Below are 17,990 nucleotides of genomic sequence, written 5' to 3' on the forward strand. Positions count from 1 at the left end.
GGGTTACTTGTTACCACCCAGCGGTGGGGATATAAGTCCTGCTCTCTACTTGGCCTTCTCTACACTACACAGTGGGGTTGAAGAGTAGAGGTTTCGGGGTGTTAGGATGATGGGGTGTTTCCTTATAGCCTGGATAGTGTACAAATCTGGGATCCTCACTCAGCCTTTGCTGGCATGCTGGGTGTGGGGCCTTAGGTTTTTATTGTGTTGTGTTTGTCTACAGTAGAATGGTTATATTCTATTATAAAAGTTGTCTGTCTTGATAGGCTGCCCCTTTTGTGTCTTTGGCTAGACAGAGTAGCCTTTTACTGGGGCATGTTTGTGTCTTTTGGCATTTTCGGGTTTCTGGTTTTTAGCTTCTGTATTAACCAGTATGGAAACATAGGCTAAATGAAAACTCAAGAACTTTGTGCTCCTTTTTGGGTCCCGAGGTCTCTAGCTGGTATGCCTTCTTTTCTCCACCTGTTTCATATATAAGGTCCAAAGTTTTTAGTTGTACTTATTGGGAGAGAGAAAAATATTCTATCCCATCTTCCCAGAAGCAGAAGTAAAGAGCCTATCATGCATTGAAACACAATTTCAAACAAAACTAGGGGCAGAGACTAAGGGAGTAGTTGCAGTGCCTTTCAAACAAAGATAACAGGAAGGCAGTCAAATAAAGAAAGCTAGCCATAGGCAGTAACTGTCTTTGCAAATAAAACAGTATCTGCAAGCACCTTCAAATAGTAATAATTACTCAAAAAATCATAATGCCATAATACACATCTAAGAAAATCTCAGCCCCTTAATTTATGAGTTAGGATTGGGCTCTGAAAGGAGATATTAAACTACTACATGTGATTTAGGGAGATAGAGAAATTGTGACTTGATTCCCTGGTCCTGGTTGAACATAAAGAATTAAACTCGATGCCATTCACTCCCTTTCAAAGCCATCACATCAGTTTAAGAAAAAACAAAAACCAAAAAGATTTCCAGTCCAACTTTCATTCCGCCTACCCTTCTTTCAGAGCCCTTTTCCCTTGGAGTCCTAAGGGGACACTGTTCATAAGAAGCAGCCTTTTGTTAAGTAATACTCATTTTCAAGAAAAGAGCCCTATAAACAACCTAGGGAAACAAAAACAGTAGCTCACAATAAAAATGACAAAAACAATCCGATTGGATGTAAAATCTCGGGAGGACTGGGATATAAACTTTAGGAGCTGGGAGATCAATTGATACGTTGTCCTGTGTTGTAAATAGCTCTGCTATGTAGGTTGACATAGCTGAAAGGCAGGCCGCATTTCAGCGATTAATTATAGAAATCTATCCAGAGAGCTACATTTATTGGTTGCAGGAGGTCTATTCCAGCTAAAACCTAAATAAGCCAGAAAGAGGAGGTCAAGTAGGAAATGCTCCAGAAAGTAATAAATGGATTTAGGTGGGGACCCAAATCTAGGATACTGTCCCAATAGCTGAAATGTTTTTTTTTCCTTCCCTTTCTTCCTTCTTTTTGGTTGGTGTGGAGTAGAGCGTTCAGGTGGAGAGACGGCCAAAGAAGGGAATTATTTTTGTGCCAGTTACAAATGGGAACCTTGCACTCTGTACCAGTTCCTGGAAACATTGCCAGCATGCCCAGAACCATGAGAGAGCCTGCTTGGAAACTATCCAATTTCTTTGCTTTTTCTTTAGGCACTTCCAATTCCCTGAGTGACTGGTCACAGGAAAAAAATGTCAAAGTCAAATGTGTTGATTGTGCTACTTGGATTAAAAGGTTGGGTGAGCACAACCTAGGCAAATGAAAAAATAAAATTAATTTAGGGGGGTGGTGGGCACCCTGGAGCTCCTATTGTCCTAGTTACTCCTCACTCTCTTTCCTCCTGTACTACCCTTCTGCAAAGTCTTGCTTTTGTGGGTCCATTGGCTCCCAACCCTTTGATGGGATCAGTAGGAATGGGAATAATTGTCAGAGTTGAGATTCAAATACCGTGTTTCCCCAAAAATAAGACCTAGCCAGACCATCAGCTCTAATGTGTTTTTTGGAGCAAATATTAATATAAGACCGGGTCTTATTTTATATGAGACCCGGTCCTATGTTATATTAAAATAAAACTGGGTCTTGTATTAGTTTTTGCTCCAAAAGATGCATTAGAGCTGATGGTCCGGCTAGGTCTTATTTTCGGGGAAACAGGGTATGTATATCACGCACAGACATAAGAATGAGTAAATCTAATCTCTCTTACACACACACACACACACACACACACACATACACGCCTTTCTGGACTTTCATTTACGTTTAGTTTTTGCTTGCAAAATGGATGCAGAATTTTTAAACATTAGAGAAATATATATTGGATATATATTCAAATAGGGAGTGTAGCTTTCTAGTAATTCTATCCTTCAAAGAGAACAATGCTATCAACTTCTTTCCTATGATTTTTCAAATTTATAACGAAACTGTTAGGTTAAACAAAATCAAATGAATTTAAGTTACTGCATTCATGGTAGAGTTCGGTGATTGTTTCTCAATGAACAGAACTAAAAATACAAATGCTAACATTAGGAGCTACACATGGTATTTAAGTTAAAATAAGTCCCATACTTAGAAAACTTCGGAATTTCTTTTCTTGCCTAAAAATCGCAGCAGCAGCTGTAAGCCAAAGATTAGTACTTGCCTGCAAGAAGGCAACACACGCAGCGACTACCCTCCGAGAGGGCGGTTCTGGGGATGGGAGGGGTCAGGTGCCCGTAGTGAGTGACAGCCACCGCCTCTCACACACCCTCAGCGTTTTGGTAAACACGGAGACTCGCCGGCGGTCTGTAAACGAGGGTGGGCTTGGGGACGGGGCCAGGGACCAACACAAGAGGATTCGAAAGGCCTTCTATTGGTGCTTCGTGAAGGGCGGAGGACCTGGGAATCCTGATTGGTCCGCTCCCTGTCCATAAGGGGATTGACGTCCCGCGTCCCCCGCGGCTGCTCCTCTAGGCGCTGCGCTCCTCCCCTCGCGGTGGATCCCCGCCCGAGCCACAGAGCGCGTGCGCGCGGGCCCCCATGCGGGTGTTGTACCTGCCTGCTTCGCTGCGCACACTCGTAGTCAGTGGGCGAGACCGGCGCGGCGGAGGTCACCGCCGGGAGGCGGGACGGGGGCAGCATGGCAGCCTCCTTACGGCTCCGTGGAGCCGCCTCCGGCCTCCGGTACTGGAGCCGCCGGCAGCAGCCGGCAGCGGCCAGCCTTACAGCGGGTAAGGACCTCGCGCCTTCTTCTCCCGTCGGTCCTCCGGCCGCCCGCTTCTCGTGCCCTGACGGCCGTAAAGGTCTTTTCATGGGAGGTGCTGCGGTTGGGTCGGGGCTTACAACCCAACATTTTGACTGGTTCCAAGGCCTAGCTTCTTCTGAGGCTACCGCTCGCACTGCTAGTACTTCCCCCAGTCCCCGCGCCCCGGATCCAGTTGAACAGTGTTTAGCGCCCCTTTCGGGTCTTAGGTGGGGGTGGGGAGACCTTGGGGTAAAGTGAGGAATATCTAGGTCCCGGGCGTGCTTCTTTGGAGTTAGTTAGGACCATGAGGACAAGTGGAGGGCCCAGACTTAGGGGCGACCCCGCACCCATCCCAGCGAGCCCTGGCCTTGCAGCACTGGCTGGCCTTTCAACGCCCCTAGGGTGCCCCCTGGGTGGGCGCGCCCTCGGGCAGCGGGGCCTGATATTTGTTTAACAACCTTAATCGTGCAGAATGGTTTTACACACGTTCTGTCAATACAAACCAAGTAGTAAGTCATTCCAGCAAAGTTTTAAGTCACTCTTGACCTGCAGGTGGGCTCCCCCTCCCACACACGTCATGTCCTTGTAACTGTGCTACCTGAAGATGGCACTTCTGTCAAATTATTAACCAAAACACTTACAAGGTCCTCAAAATTGTGGCCTGAACCCATCCCCACCCCCGCAATAAGTTATGGAAGCTAATCCTTAGGAAGAGGCAGTTTTTAGACCAACAGAGATCTAATCTTTTACATTTTTCAGACAAACAACCTGAGGCCCCTTGGACAAGTGAATTAGAGTATCCCAGCAGGATCTAGAGTTAGTGCTGGATTCTTCCTCATTCCTGCACTTTCTACCACACGAGGATTCCTCTTTGATTGAAAAATTGGTTAATTTGTGGAGACACTGCTATTGTCTTCCTGTAAAAATTTGAAAGTTGTTACAGTGCACTGTTTAGCAATATCATACTGAGGGTTTTTAAAAAAGCCTTGGTACTAATTTTTAAATATCTTCCTTAAAAAAAACAACACAACAGCATGTGGGGAATTGAGTTCCTAACGGCTCTCCTTCCTCCGGCTCAGTAAAAGCTAAGCAAAAGAGTGAATTTCCTCTCTGGCTTGAGAAGGGCAGGCTCCATGTGATGCAAGAGAACAGATGTCTGATACAGAATCACAGTAACAAGATACAAACTCACAGACTCTGCCAAACTTGAGTGTAACCACTGTTTGAGTTACAGGTATTGAGCTATAAAAAAATGCCTGCCACTTTGGAGATACTTAAGAAAAATTGGTTCGCCACTTTTCCACAGTAGTAAATGCCGCATCAGTTTTCACATGAATGTGCAATTCTTTCAGTTTTGATTAGCCAAGGAAGACGTATGTGCTGTTTATTGGTTTTACAAGGTGTTCAAATATCTTAATGAACCCGTGATGCACCTTTTAGAGTTATGAAAGTCGTTGCTATTCATGAGGGAAGGGTCCGAGGCCCAGTACTATGCGCAATGCTGGTTAGACTATTTTGGCATGTAAGCTTGTTCTTTATGTTCTTTGACCCAAAGATATTGTATGAATATAGATTTCTGATCAATTTTAAATTGTTCTTTTTCTAATGATTGTTTAAAACACTGTGTTAATTGTTTTTACTCTGGAATTGTTTTAAATGTTTCTGTTAATACTAGTTGACTACAAACGTGTTCACTCTTTTGACATTGAAGCCTTAAAAAAAAATCTACATTCAAGTTTGGAGTCTAGAGACATTAAGAAAAAGAACCATGTTCAAATAGTAACATTATTTAGTGTTCTGAATTCTGTGGGATATTTGTCTCCATAGTATGTTTAAGATGTTTCTGTCATATGGATAGTAATACAAAGATCCATACAGTTATTTACTATTTTAAAAAAGCGAGACCTGAAAGTTGTCAGTTAATGGAGCATCTTCAATTTAAAATATTTAAAGCATCAAAAAGTAATTAGAAAAATGAGCAATGTTAAACTCTACATATATTACTGTTTCATGATCATTTAATAAAAGTAAGTTTTGTATTTTAGAAGGTAATTAAATTTAGTTTCAGATTTCTTTATATAGATGAAAAAATCTACAGATGAAGGCTCTCTACAATCACTGTGAGTCACCAAAATGTACATGGAAAAATAATTTGTATCAGCTCATTTTTATTTTTAATTGGGGAAAATTGGGGAACAGTGTTTCTCCAGGACCCATCTGCTCCAAGTTGTTGTCCTTCAATCTAGTTGTGGAGGGCGCAGCTCAGCTCCAAGTCCAATGGCCATTTTCAGTCTTTAGTTGCAGGGGGTGCAGCCCACCATCCCATGTGGGAATTGAACCAGCAACCTTGTAGAGAGCTCGGGCTCTAACCAACTGAGCCATCCGGCCGCCCCTCAGATCATTTTAACGTGACGACCTGACTAAAGGTGGAGTGGGAAAATTAACTAGCATCATATACAGAAATGGGAATGAAAGTTATTTTTATTATTGCCCCTTTTCGTGTATAAGAAATCTGCTTTTAAAACAACACATAACATAAGTAAAATGTATAGTGGCATTTTTTTCCCCTGTATGTAGGCTTCTAGGGTTGCACATGAAGCTCTGAAAAGATGCACATGGCCCTGGGATCAAAACTTGACCTTAAACTTGTGTAGGGAGAATATTTATTTCTAAAATAACTTGACTCAAACAATAAAGGCCTTTGCAGAGTAAGTCACCATTCTTAGTTTAGTAACTCTTAATATTAAGCAAACAGAATGCTAATAACATAATATGTGATAAAATAGAACACAAAGCTGTATGTTACAACGTAGTCTCATGACACAGTGAGAAAATGCATTCAAAAGACTGATTGTTTTTATGTAGTGAAATTAACTTTTTTCCTTATGACTGTATACATTTTTAGATTTTCCCGTTTTCTACAAGGAAATGCATTACTTTGATTTGTGGGGGAAAAAATCTTTGGAAATGTAAAATAATTAACCTATTGCCAATTTTTGCATGTTGAAACTTAGAAAAGCATGATTTTTGGTAGCACTTAATGTTACCAAGATATGGATAACTTTGCCCATGCCCTATTAAAGAAAGAGGACATAATCTGTAAATCTATAAATTTAGAAACTAAGTTTGCCAAATTTTCTAACTAGTTTCTTTACCAGTCAGTGCCACCTTTGTATTGTATTGAGTGAGATATTCTGTCACCTTGATTTTAGCTATGGTCTGACTTTACTATTTCCACACTTTAATGTGTGTGACTTACTTAAAGGACGATGTATTATTTAAGTTTAAAAGTTTTTAGGGCAATGATTTTATTATACTCATTTGAATTTCTGCCTTTTTAGGAGGATATTGTTCTATAATATATTGTCCCAGCACACCTTCTAATGTATCACCTTAACTAAAAGCTGTTATTTCCTCAGAGACAGGGCATTCTCCTAAAGTAGTCTCTATCACTTCTTCTAACATCCTGGCTCTTAACCTGCCAAGTAAAAATGGGTCATTTGGCATATAGGATTTGTACCCCAGTGCTACTTCTTGACCATTGACAGGAAAAGTAGCAAATACTTACTGATTGTCAAGTGCCATGCACTGTTTAATGCTTTACTTGAAATATTTCAAGTAATCTTTACAATAACCTCCTGAACTAGTTACTCTGGCTGATAAAAATGTCTAGAGAAGTTAAGTAACTTTTCAGTTCAAGGACGTACATCTAAGAATTGACCACTCCTGAAAGGAATCTAAGTCTTCTAAACTCAAAGATGTTCTTAAATATTATCACCATCAGTAAATAACCTCTTCTCTTTAAAATAATAATAATAATGATAATGATAATAGTGTCATCTAATTTTATTACCCTTTCTATAACTTTGCCACAAGCAAAGGTGAAATGAAGAGAACTAAGCCCATCCCTGAAGACTTTGTCTTCATTGATTTTTATATTGGACCGTCTAGAATCTGGGCCTCATTATTTTTGACCTCAACTTCAACAACAAACATCAGCACTCCACTTGAGGTCTTCTGTGATTTCATCACTAGGAATTGCTATCCTGCAGTATTTCAGAAGCTGAACTAGTTTTCTGGTTGCTATAACCCTCCTCTGATTCTTGTTCTACTGACCACAAATATTACTGACCATCATTGAACCTCTTGTGGAGCAGAAAATCAGATCCAGGACTCCAGTTAACATCTGTTACACTTCTGTTAAACTGAATATTGGTAAGGTGATGTTGCACAAGAGTGACACCCATATTTAATGGAAATGTTAGAGATTAATCATTAAGTTAACAGGAATTATATATCCTTCTAACCCAAGAAGACCCCTATTTCTTAAGCATTAGGGCTTCAAATAATTTGCTTTTAGGAAATCTCATTGCATTTAGATTAAGTTCAAGGAAAAACGGGGGTCCATCAGTTGAGAGGACTTGAAACTTAAAAGGGTGACTGTGGTTAGTTGGTACACTACGTGGTTTTAAAACTGGAGTCCTTGAGAGAAAAAGAAAAAAAATACAGTGGGAAACAATAGGGCAATAGGCAAGTGGAGTGATTTCTCTTTCAGTAGACTGAGCTTTTTGAGGGCAAGGCCATCATTTGCTTGTGTCGATCTCATCTGTGAGTTCTGTCAAAGAACTTCATGCAGTAAATATTTGTTGAATAGAATTCTGAATCTAGAAACAAATCTAGAAACAAATTCTGAATGTAGAAACAGAAATATCTAATGTTATTTTCATGATAATGCAAAACTGTCTTGCAAAAAGCATTACTTTGAATTGCGTGCCACAGTGTGATTTCAAAAAGCCTTTTGTGAAAAAGAAGAAAATCAGACTAAACCACCATACAGCTTTTATCAAGAATGATTTTCTTTTATTTTTTCTGTAATTGAAAGTGCCCCAAAGTCCTGAGTGTTCCTCTTGCCACTTAAAGCCCATGGAAGTGTCCCCCTCCTCCTAAAACCCCATTTATAAACTGGTAACTTAGGGTTGAAATACATTCTCCTGGCTTAACATTGTATTAAGATTGTTTTTTATACCATTGGAGGGGATGGTTTCTATAAATGTGAGGGTGGGAAGGTGGAAAAATCTTCTCTGTTCTTGGGTCTTGTCTAAGAGGTTTCATTGAATACTTTCACTTTTTTAAAATACACATTATTAAAGGAGATAATGTAGATATGAGGAATCTAGAATATTTCACATAATAAGTAAAGTACATAATAGGTGTTTTATAAATGATAACATTTTAAAGTTTATTGTTAAAAATGGTAAAGGAATGTTCTGGAGATAGAAACCAGAAGAGAGATTGCTTTAAATTTATGATTGTTTCCTGCAGAACTTAATAATTTGAAGTTAGTCTGCCCGCACAATTATTGCTATCTTTAAAAGTGATTAGATCATTAGAAGACTAACCTTTAAAGTCTTTTTAATAGAAAACATCTAAATAACAGTTGAACCAACCAACCCATAGATACAGAGAACAAGCTAATGGTTGCCAAAGAGGGGATGGGTGGAAAAAAATACCAGTGAATTTACTAATGTTGGACGAATGTTTACAATAAAAAATGTTATCTGCTCCCATTGAAAGTAATGCATTGAAATCAGTATGTTCTAGGTCAATGGCCTCTAAGACTCCAGTTGGATTCATTGGACTGGGCAACATGGGGAATCCAATGGCAAAAAACCTCATGAAACATGGCTACCCACTCGTTATTTATGATGTGTTCCCTGATGCATGCAAGGAGTTTCAAGATGCAGGTGAACAGGTACGATCTTTCCTTAAGATGTTTGAAAATGATGTTTAAAAATGAATATGCATTCAAATAAGTGACAGCTTCTTAGAAAGTATACCAATGGAGTTGTAAACCTAATTGTTAATTTTATTTCTCTATATATATAACATATATATGTGTGTATGTATATATATATATGTCTATATATATATATATATGTCTATATATATACATATATATGGGACCATGTATTAATAACTGAATTTAGAGTTTTGGTTTTTTGAGATATGAAGGAAATTCTTTTTGTACAAGTTGTAGAGTGGCAACTAAAGGCTGACTGTCATCCCAGAACTGGGAAAATAGTAAAAAATTCCTGAGAAACAGAAAAGGTGAGAGAAAAAAATGAAATTAAACAGTCAACTTTTGGATGATAGACTTGAAATAAATATGGAGAAATGCATTGCCTGTGGAAAGAGCAGGTTTAGTCCATTTGTGGAACTGGCTATTGTCCAGCTCCTTCCCTTCCAGGGTTTGTGTGCCACGTGGGCATGGCAGCAGTGTCGTATGAGGATATGAGCATCATCTTGGAACTTTCAGGGTAGGGTTGCGGCTGCTGATGCCCATACGATCTCTGAATACTGACACTGTGTCACCAGTTTAGCAAAGCCTACAAATTGTGATAAGTTGAGCGAAAAAGAGTTTCATTCGATTTTAGTAAAATATGAGCCACATTGGGTGAGAGGGCAGTTACGGAACTTCTCTCCAGAGACTAGACATTTAGCCAGAGAGCAGAATAGGTAGGATTTATCCAGCTGAAGACAGGGGATAAAGAAGCAATTTTCTTTCTCTCTCTTTCTCTCTCTCCCTCCCGTTCTTTCTTGTGGGGAATATTGGGGAACACTGTTTTTCCAGGATGTCAAGTCGTCGTTTTTTAATCTAGTTGTGGGGGGCACAGCTCAGCTCCAAGTCAAGTCGTTGTTTTCAATGTAGTTGTGGAGGGCGCAGCTCACTGGTCCATGTGGGACTTGAACCGGCAACCTTGGTGTTACAAACACCGTGCTCTAACCACTGAGCAAACCGGCCGCCACTGGCGGCTGAGCTCCAAGCTCAAGCGGTTGAAGAAACTATTTTCTTTAGAAGTAGAAGCCTCAGTCTCCAGGTTTCTAGAGCTTTCTACTTTAAGTCAGCAGATGTGGCTGAGTCCCTACCGTATGTCTAGCAGTCCATCTAGTGCTGTGGAGGATAAAACAGGTTGACTTGGATGTGGCAAGGTATTAGATGTGTCTCAAATGGCAGGACTAAGTAATATTACAAGGAAGTTTCTACTTAAAATTGTATTTGACTATAATAAAGTGCTGAAATAGTTTTTGAGGAGGAAAAATAACTGTTAAAAGTCATTTCATTTCTGGTAGGGAACTGCATCAATATTGTGTGTAATCTTTGCTTACCTGCAAACAGAAATGATGTAGTCTGAAATGAAAGTCAAGAGACAAAACCTCTCAGATTCCTAAAAATAGAAGGTTCCAGGACACAGACTCACTTATTCAATTTTCCTTTTTTTCCCCTCTTCCTTGACACATGTAAGTGGGTGTGAGAAAGGAGAGAAGATGGGTTGTGGGTAGTAGCGTCTCCTCCCAGGTTAGTAAAGAGTGAAGACTTGTTTTAGCTTCTTGCCTGCAGTTCCCACCTCGGCCCCCAGGACATGGTGGGAAAAGATCTGTGTGTGGTTCACACTGAAGCAGCAAGCCTGGGAGACAGAATCCTCTTTCCCACATCCCCTCTCCCTCACATCTCTGGTTCCCTGAAAAGTCTCGACTCTAAAAGGTCCTCTGAGTATTGATTATAATAACAGCAGTGGTGGGTAGGAGAATGTGAAACTTAGATGAATGAAGGGAGAAGCATAAAGGGTAAAAAAGCTTTGGGCCTGAGGGGAAGTATCATGTCATAATAAAATGAAAATATTTGTTGATAATGATTTATGTTGACAGCTTAAAAAAACGTTTTGAACACTGGTAATGGCATTTGAACATTTGAATGTTGCTAAGAGCGCTGCATTAAAAGGTAGCATTAATTTGGATCAATAAGTTCTCATATATGAAAATGTCAGTATTATTTCATGGTTATATTTAGTTTTTTAAAATGTTGGATAAAAGGAAAAATGAGTTTCATTCTACTGGACGTAGACAAGACAGAACAATGTAGGTGAAAACCTTGAAACTTCTTTCTATTGTGCATAAAAGTGCAATGAAGGGATTAAGGATTCAAAAATTCAGAATATATTTGAGTTTGCTCTTACCTTTTAAGGACAGGTGTCCCCTTCTTCCCATAGTGTTACTATGTCAAGTGAAGCCAATGAAATGGCAGCTGAAAAAAACAGGTTTCCCCCTACCCCCAAAGATTGTAGAATTGCTGGCTAGTTGATTTCTAATGTCTACTTTGTAGTGGCACATTTTCACGGAGAGAAAGTACCAAAATAAGCATATCTGGGTCAAAAAGCAATCAACTAGTTCTAAAGATCTCTGGACGTCTTCTCGAAGAAGTACTTTCTCTTTTTTTAAAAGCAAAAATGGGGGATTTATCATCGCCTATAACCGAAGAGTTGGGAGGGAGTGACCTGACCCTAGGCACAGCTGAATTTGGGGCACAGATATAATCTGATTCCTTTCTGTCTGCCTGTTGGCTCTGCTTTTCTCAGGCAGGCTCCCTCCCTCCCCTCAAGGTGCAAGATGGCCATCTGCAGATCCAGGTAAAGAAATACTTTGGAACCTTCCAAACCTGGAGGTTTTTGTTCAGGCTCTACCTAGTGGTAAAAAATACTATATGGGTCTGAAGGTAACGAGAGCATGTTAAATAATGTTTTCCATGACTGACTGTATTAAACTAACTTATTTGTGCCTATAAATGTTAACCTATTCTAATAGGGCATTTATAATTGGTTAAATATGTTATTTGTGGTCATTGCCATAAAAAATTGGGGCATTCTTCTTTCAGGATCCCTTTATTATATCCTTACTTCTGTTGAAAACTAAGCTTTAATCTGTAGTACGTCATTTCAGCTTCTAGCATCGTTTCTGAGAATGGAACCCATGATAATTATCAGGTCTTCTGTATTAGAAATCATGACTCACTAAACTGTGAACGTAGTACCGGTAGTTTAAAACCATAAACCCAGGAACCAGATTGCCTGGGCTCAAATCTCAGCTCTACCCTGTATTGCCTATGGGACTTCAGACGGTTTATTTGACCACTCTCTACTTAACTTTTCTCATCTTATTAAATGGGGATAGTAATAGCACTTTTGTCTTAGTCCTAGAGAACCGGGCACATAGAAAATGCTATTACTGCTACTGTGTTCCCCGAAAATAAGACCGGGTCTTATATTAAGTTTTGCTCCAAAAGATGCATGAGGGCTTATATCTAGGGCATGTCATCCTGAAAAATCATGCTAGGGCTTATTTTCCAGTTAGGTCTTATTTTGGGGGAAACTACTATTGTTACGGTTTATCTTGTATTTCATCTGAATCTTTACTCCCCAACACATAGAAACACCACTGTCTTGGTGAGCACTGAATCCAGAGTGCTGTGGAAGAGAATTGTAGACATTTTCAAAGGAAAGAATGATGATAAAAATCAAAACCAAACTAGGAGACTGATTTGACAGCATCGCTGCTTAAAAATATATGCTGCAGCATCGTTTCCGTTCCACTTTTATTTTGCAGAAGATACTGATTATTCTTTATAAGCATTAGTATCAAGGGCATGTGACTTGCCTTCATTTTCATTGTCCAGGAATTTCCTTGGAGATGGCACTGATCTATGCCAAAAGTCTTGCAACATTTCTGCATGAGTTTTCTGGTTGACCTAGACTTAATTAGATTCTCTTTTGTTTTCTCTTTAAAAACTTGGAAACCATCCTGTTGTTCCTGGGCTGTAAGGCTGAACATGTCTGGTTAAGTAATTCTCCTGGGATCTAACCTGGCATCCACTCAGGTCTTGTTAAATGAGAACTTTTAAAACCTCTTGCTGAGTGGGCTCGGTCAATGTTGACCAAATGTTTCAAGATGTAGGCACAAACTGTTTTTGTCAGTTTTTCAAGTGTCCTGTAATTTTGAAGTAACAATTTGCTTCTCTACTTGGAAAGATTGAAAAACACCCAGTGGCAGGTTTAACCAAGATCTTATTCATCTTATTTCATTGCAAGTTTCTCTTGCCCGTTTACTTGGAAGCAGTGCTGAGCTTGACCTAAGTGCCTGTTTTTGTCTAGAAGAGACAGTGAAATTTTTCTCTTTATATAGAGCAACTAGTGAACAGTTGGTTCCTTCCGATGGATATGTATAAAGGAGGTGCAGTTCCTTCAGATTACTCTGGGCCCTGATGCCCCATCCTTCCTTCTTCTCCCTACCCAGCAAAGCAGATTTCGTCTTTCATCTACCCAGTCTTCTACTCTTTGTATTGCACACCTGCCACTGATCTGTACTAGCATATAGACGAATCTAAGTCCAGAGAAATTGGCTGCAAAATCTTTTAAAGACTGTAGATATCATGATACACAAGGGAACCTATCTCCTGTAGTTAAAATTGAGATAATGGAAAAGTAGAGTCATCTTAATTCATACTGGCATACGAAGGAGGCCTTTGGAATTAGCAGGAGATCTTTCTGGGATGGTCGTGACAATCAGAGCAGAGCCATGGCCAGAGTCAGCCAGGTCAGTGACTGTCCACGATGTGAAGGGGTAGGAGCCGTGCTATATATTTGTACTGCGTCATTACAATGCCTTTTATCCCACAGAGGCTGTACCTTCCTAGAACTTAAGGTTACTGAATAGGAAAAATGTCTTTGCCTAAGTTTCCTTTCTACTTTGGAGCTAGAAACCCTTAAAGATAACCCAAATCACTGTTCTTATTTTATTGATTCAGAAACTGAAGCCAGAGAGGTTAAGTGATTGGCACAAAATCACACGAGCTGTAACTAAACCCGGGTCTCTGGCTTCCCACATAAGTGTTCCTTTTACTGATCCATGCTGTCTTCTATTCAATTAGCAAATGCAATTGAAGAGCCTCTAATTAGTTTGGCTCCTAAAGGCTTTTGTGGTTAATGTCAGACAGGCAACAAGGTTTTTCTCCCCCCAGCTTTTGAGTTGTGGCCAACTTTTGTCAATTATTTCAGAGTCTTGAAGTCATCACATGGAAGGCAAGACGATTTGAATAGCTGGACACACGTCTGTCTATCAGTCTAATAAATATGCCTTGTGTAGTGCAAATTAGAGACTGTTATTATAATGTACCAAATGTATATAGTCATTGGATATGGAGCATTTGTGGCCAGGACCGTGGTGACATTCCAGCTATCACTATCATTGTGTGTATTTTCCAGACCTGTGAGCTCTGACACTACTTTACTGTATAATTGAGGGGTTAGTGGTCCTCTGGCAACCCAAGCATCCCAAGAAGCAGATGCTAGGGAAGCAGGGGGCTGATTGGCCACCCCATGCACTTGGCAGTTGCATGAGTTGGCATTGCCAATTCATGGGCGTGAGAAGCTTGGAGGTGTGAAGTAGCCTTAGATCAGTGAGCTAATTGTTGGTGCCCCTGAGGGCACTTCTCAAGGAGTTAGCTAGATGGAATTGAATTTTCTTCAATGGAAGAGCCTTTCTCAATTCCTAGGAGAAAGTCTGACATTGACCCTTAGACCTCAGGGCTGAAAGATGTGGAGAGATGGAGCTGAGATAGAAGGAAAGGATGCCAACGTTCTGCATGGTGTTGATTGCTTCATTTCAGCAGGATGAAAGGGCGGGGCTCTCTGTGTAACTCGTATACTTGCTGCGGTCCAGGAATAGAGAACTGTGTGACTCCTACACCTTTTCCTCTTCTTATCTCTTTATCTTACTGCGCTGTGTTTTTCTTGATTAAACTTCAACTGTTTGCCAGGAAATAGTTGCCTCTTTTTGAATCTCAGTATTTATTTAGGAGTAAGAAAGGTTTTCACTTAACTTAAGTATTTCTTTGTAATTGGATGGAAATTTTTTTTTAATTATTTGTGGCAAATGCCCATTATATCAAAATGCGCATGTTGAATGTGCCACTTTCTAGACTCCAAAAGTCTGGGTTGCCTATGGGATGAAACATTGAAAGAGAGAGAGTACCTTTTTGTTTTGTTTTGTTTTAGGGTCTAAGATGTTTTATGTTATCATTTAATATTAATACACAAAGTGCCAGAATACTTGAGTATCTGAAATTTTAAAGTATGACACATAAAATTATGTTAAACCCACATTTATCTAAAATTTGATTTAGAAGCTAATCATCTGTGATAGATAACTGAAATGTAATTCTAGCTCATAATATTTAGGTTACACACTGTGTTTGGTTTCCCATTCTTTCACTTTCATTAACTGCACATCAAAGACAGAAAGAAAACGTTATGTATACGTCCACCACGTGAAAAGCAGAGGCATTGCCATTCCTAAGATGCGTACATGTCACTTCACATTTCCTAGAAGAAAATACGTCAGTTTTTAACATGTATGTCAATCATTTTATGGAGAAATCTTCGATTGTTCTCCTGATAGTTCTTTGTCGTTTTTTAAAGAGAAAAGGTCTTTATAGGAGCTTTTGTGACAATTGGGGTGATGGATTCTTTCTGTTAAGGGAGAGTTTGAGTCAAGGAGTGAGCTCCTGGCCCCTTCTGACTTCTTTGGTTGCTGACTGGCTGGCCAGGTGGATCAAGGTGTGTATATGAGAGCGAGCAGGGGGTTGGGAGAATGTGAGTGACGGTGCATACACCCACGCATGATATGCACATACAGAGGATGCTTAGAACAACTATAGCAGCTTCGTGGATGTCATTGAAGCAGAAATGAGGGTTGGAATGAGAGCATACCTTGATGCCTATTCATGTCTCGTGTGTGTGTGTGTGTGTGTGTGTGTGTAAAATGTAATGTATGTATATAAATGTATATAATACGAGGTATTATCAAACAATATGGTAAATGTTTAAATAAAAAGAGACACTTTGGCATTAATCCCCCTCAAAATACTCCCCCTCACTTTGAACACTCTTACCCCATCGTTCTTGCCACTTTCTGAAGCACTTCTGGAAGTCCTCCTTTGTGAATGTCTTTAGTTGCACTGTCGTGGCTGCCTCGATGTCCTGAATCAATTCAAAATGTTTACCTTTCATGGTCATTTTGACTTTGGGGAAGGGCCAGAAGTCCCACGGTGCCAGATCCAGTGAATGGGGTGGATGAGGACACATTATAATGTTTTTATTTAACAGAAATTGCTTTATAAGAAGCTATGTATGACACGGAATGCTGTCATGATGGAGGGTGATTTACGGGACACTTTAAAACACACTTTCTCTCAACCGTACCTCACACCTGACTGACTACACTGAACAAGTTGCAACTTGTCACATACTGTTGGCTAAGGTTCTATGCTCCACTTCCTGTATTGAGGATCCCTGCCTTTCCGTGGATGGCACGCAGCAGCAGCCTTCACCGTATTTTGTGATCACAACTGGAAAGGCTCTGTGTCACACATCACTTCTGGTGTAGCAATTTCTGTCAAATAAAAACATTACGGTGTGTCCTCATCCACCTTATTCACCAGATCTGACACTGAGCAACTTCTGGCTCTTCCCCAAAGTCAAAATGACCATGAAAGGTAAATAAATGTTTTGCATTGATTCAGGACATGGAGGCAGCCACAACAGCACAACCAAAGACAGTTACGAAAGAGGACTTCCAGAACTGCTTTAGAAAGTGGCAAGAACGATGGGATAAATGTGTATGAAGCGAGAGGGAGTATTTTGAGGGGGATTAATGGCAATGTGTCTTTTACTGTAATAAATTTTTTACAATTTAAATATTCACTGTATTTTTTGATCACACCTCGTGTGTGTGTGTGTGTGTGTGTGTGTGTGTACACATCTGTGTGTGTACACATCTATGTGTGTATATATACACCTATATGTACATATGTAGTTTCCATACGAGTCCCGGTCGCTCGCACTGTCACCCTGGTACCTCACGCTCTCAACTGTCATGGGCACCCCCTCCGTCAGGCAGGAAGTGCTCACGGCCTTGTCCTGACGTTTTCTTTTCTGAAACAGGCTAAAGTTGTTTTTTTTTTTCACCCTCTCAAAATAGAGACTGGAGCAGGTGGTGATTGGGACTTGATCATTTTATGGTGGATTTTGCCACCCATTGAAATCATTGGTAAATCCTGTAGTTTGGCTACCAGCCCCTATTGTACTAGAATGTTTTTCTTAGTCAAAGCATCTACCAAAAAGTATGCAGTTTAAGAATTCTAGTTGGAGGAAACCATGAGAAGTGTGTCTGTTCCCAGGACTCTTGGGTTTTGCCCTTTCCCCTCAATTCACTTCACACTTTTTAAAATAAACAGTAAATTTGATTCCATAGAAACTGCATCTGTATGTGTGTAAGGAATAGACTCCCTATTTTAGGCAGTAAGCTTTTTCTTTTTGTCATTTGGAAACAAGGATTAGTTTTTATTCACTGTCACTGTCATCCGCATGCATAAAAAGTAGATCCTACGTGTGGTCTAGAAACTGCTTACATTTTAATTTAAGTAATGTGCCTGTTCAATTTTTTTTTTAAAGGTAGTGTCTTCCCCAGCAGATGTAGCTGAAAAAGCTGACAGAATTATTACGATGTTGCCCACCAGTAATAATGCAATAGAAGCTTATTCTGGAGCAAATGGAATTCTAAAGTATGTATTTCTCAACTGTGGATATTTTCTTGTTTTGATAGTTCATGCATTTCCCATTGTTAGGCCTATTAAGAAATTACAATGGTGTTTGTTAAAACTTTCCATACTGTTTTCTTATTTCTTAGAAGTGAATGGTGTGGTTTCTCTCTCATTGTAAGGGGTTTGTTTTTTCACTAAAGCCAAGTATGTGACTTTTGGGAATACATTTTTTTTTTTGCTTCTGTTTCTTTAACTCTTGCATTAAACTTATGCTTTCATTGGTAGCATGTTTAAGAGACTTTTAAAGCTTGCATTTTAAACTG

The 17,990-nt window shown here is 39.8% G+C and overlaps 1 protein-coding gene across 1 annotated transcript in view; it reads left to right on the forward strand.

Moving 5' to 3' along the window:
* The first annotated feature begins 2,979 nt into the window (after window positions 1–2,979).
* The window catches only part of HIBADH (3-hydroxyisobutyrate dehydrogenase), a 95,222-nt gene continuing 80,211 nt past the window's right edge, over window positions 2,980–17,990 (forward strand). The window contains exons 1-3 of the mRNA XM_033088711.1: window positions 2,980–3,222; window positions 8,828–8,988; window positions 17,579–17,688. Coding sequence (XP_032944602.1) covers window positions 3,132–3,222; window positions 8,828–8,988; window positions 17,579–17,688 — 362 coding nt within the window. The 5' untranslated portion in view covers window positions 2,980–3,131. The remainder of the gene's footprint in view (window positions 3,223–8,827; window positions 8,989–17,578; window positions 17,689–17,990) is intronic.

The sequence above is a fragment of the Rhinolophus ferrumequinum genome, chromosome 20 (assembly GCF_004115265.2).
Source record: "Rhinolophus ferrumequinum isolate MPI-CBG mRhiFer1 chromosome 20, mRhiFer1_v1.p, whole genome shotgun sequence".
Classification (NCBI taxonomy): domain Eukaryota; kingdom Metazoa; phylum Chordata; class Mammalia; order Chiroptera; family Rhinolophidae; genus Rhinolophus; species Rhinolophus ferrumequinum.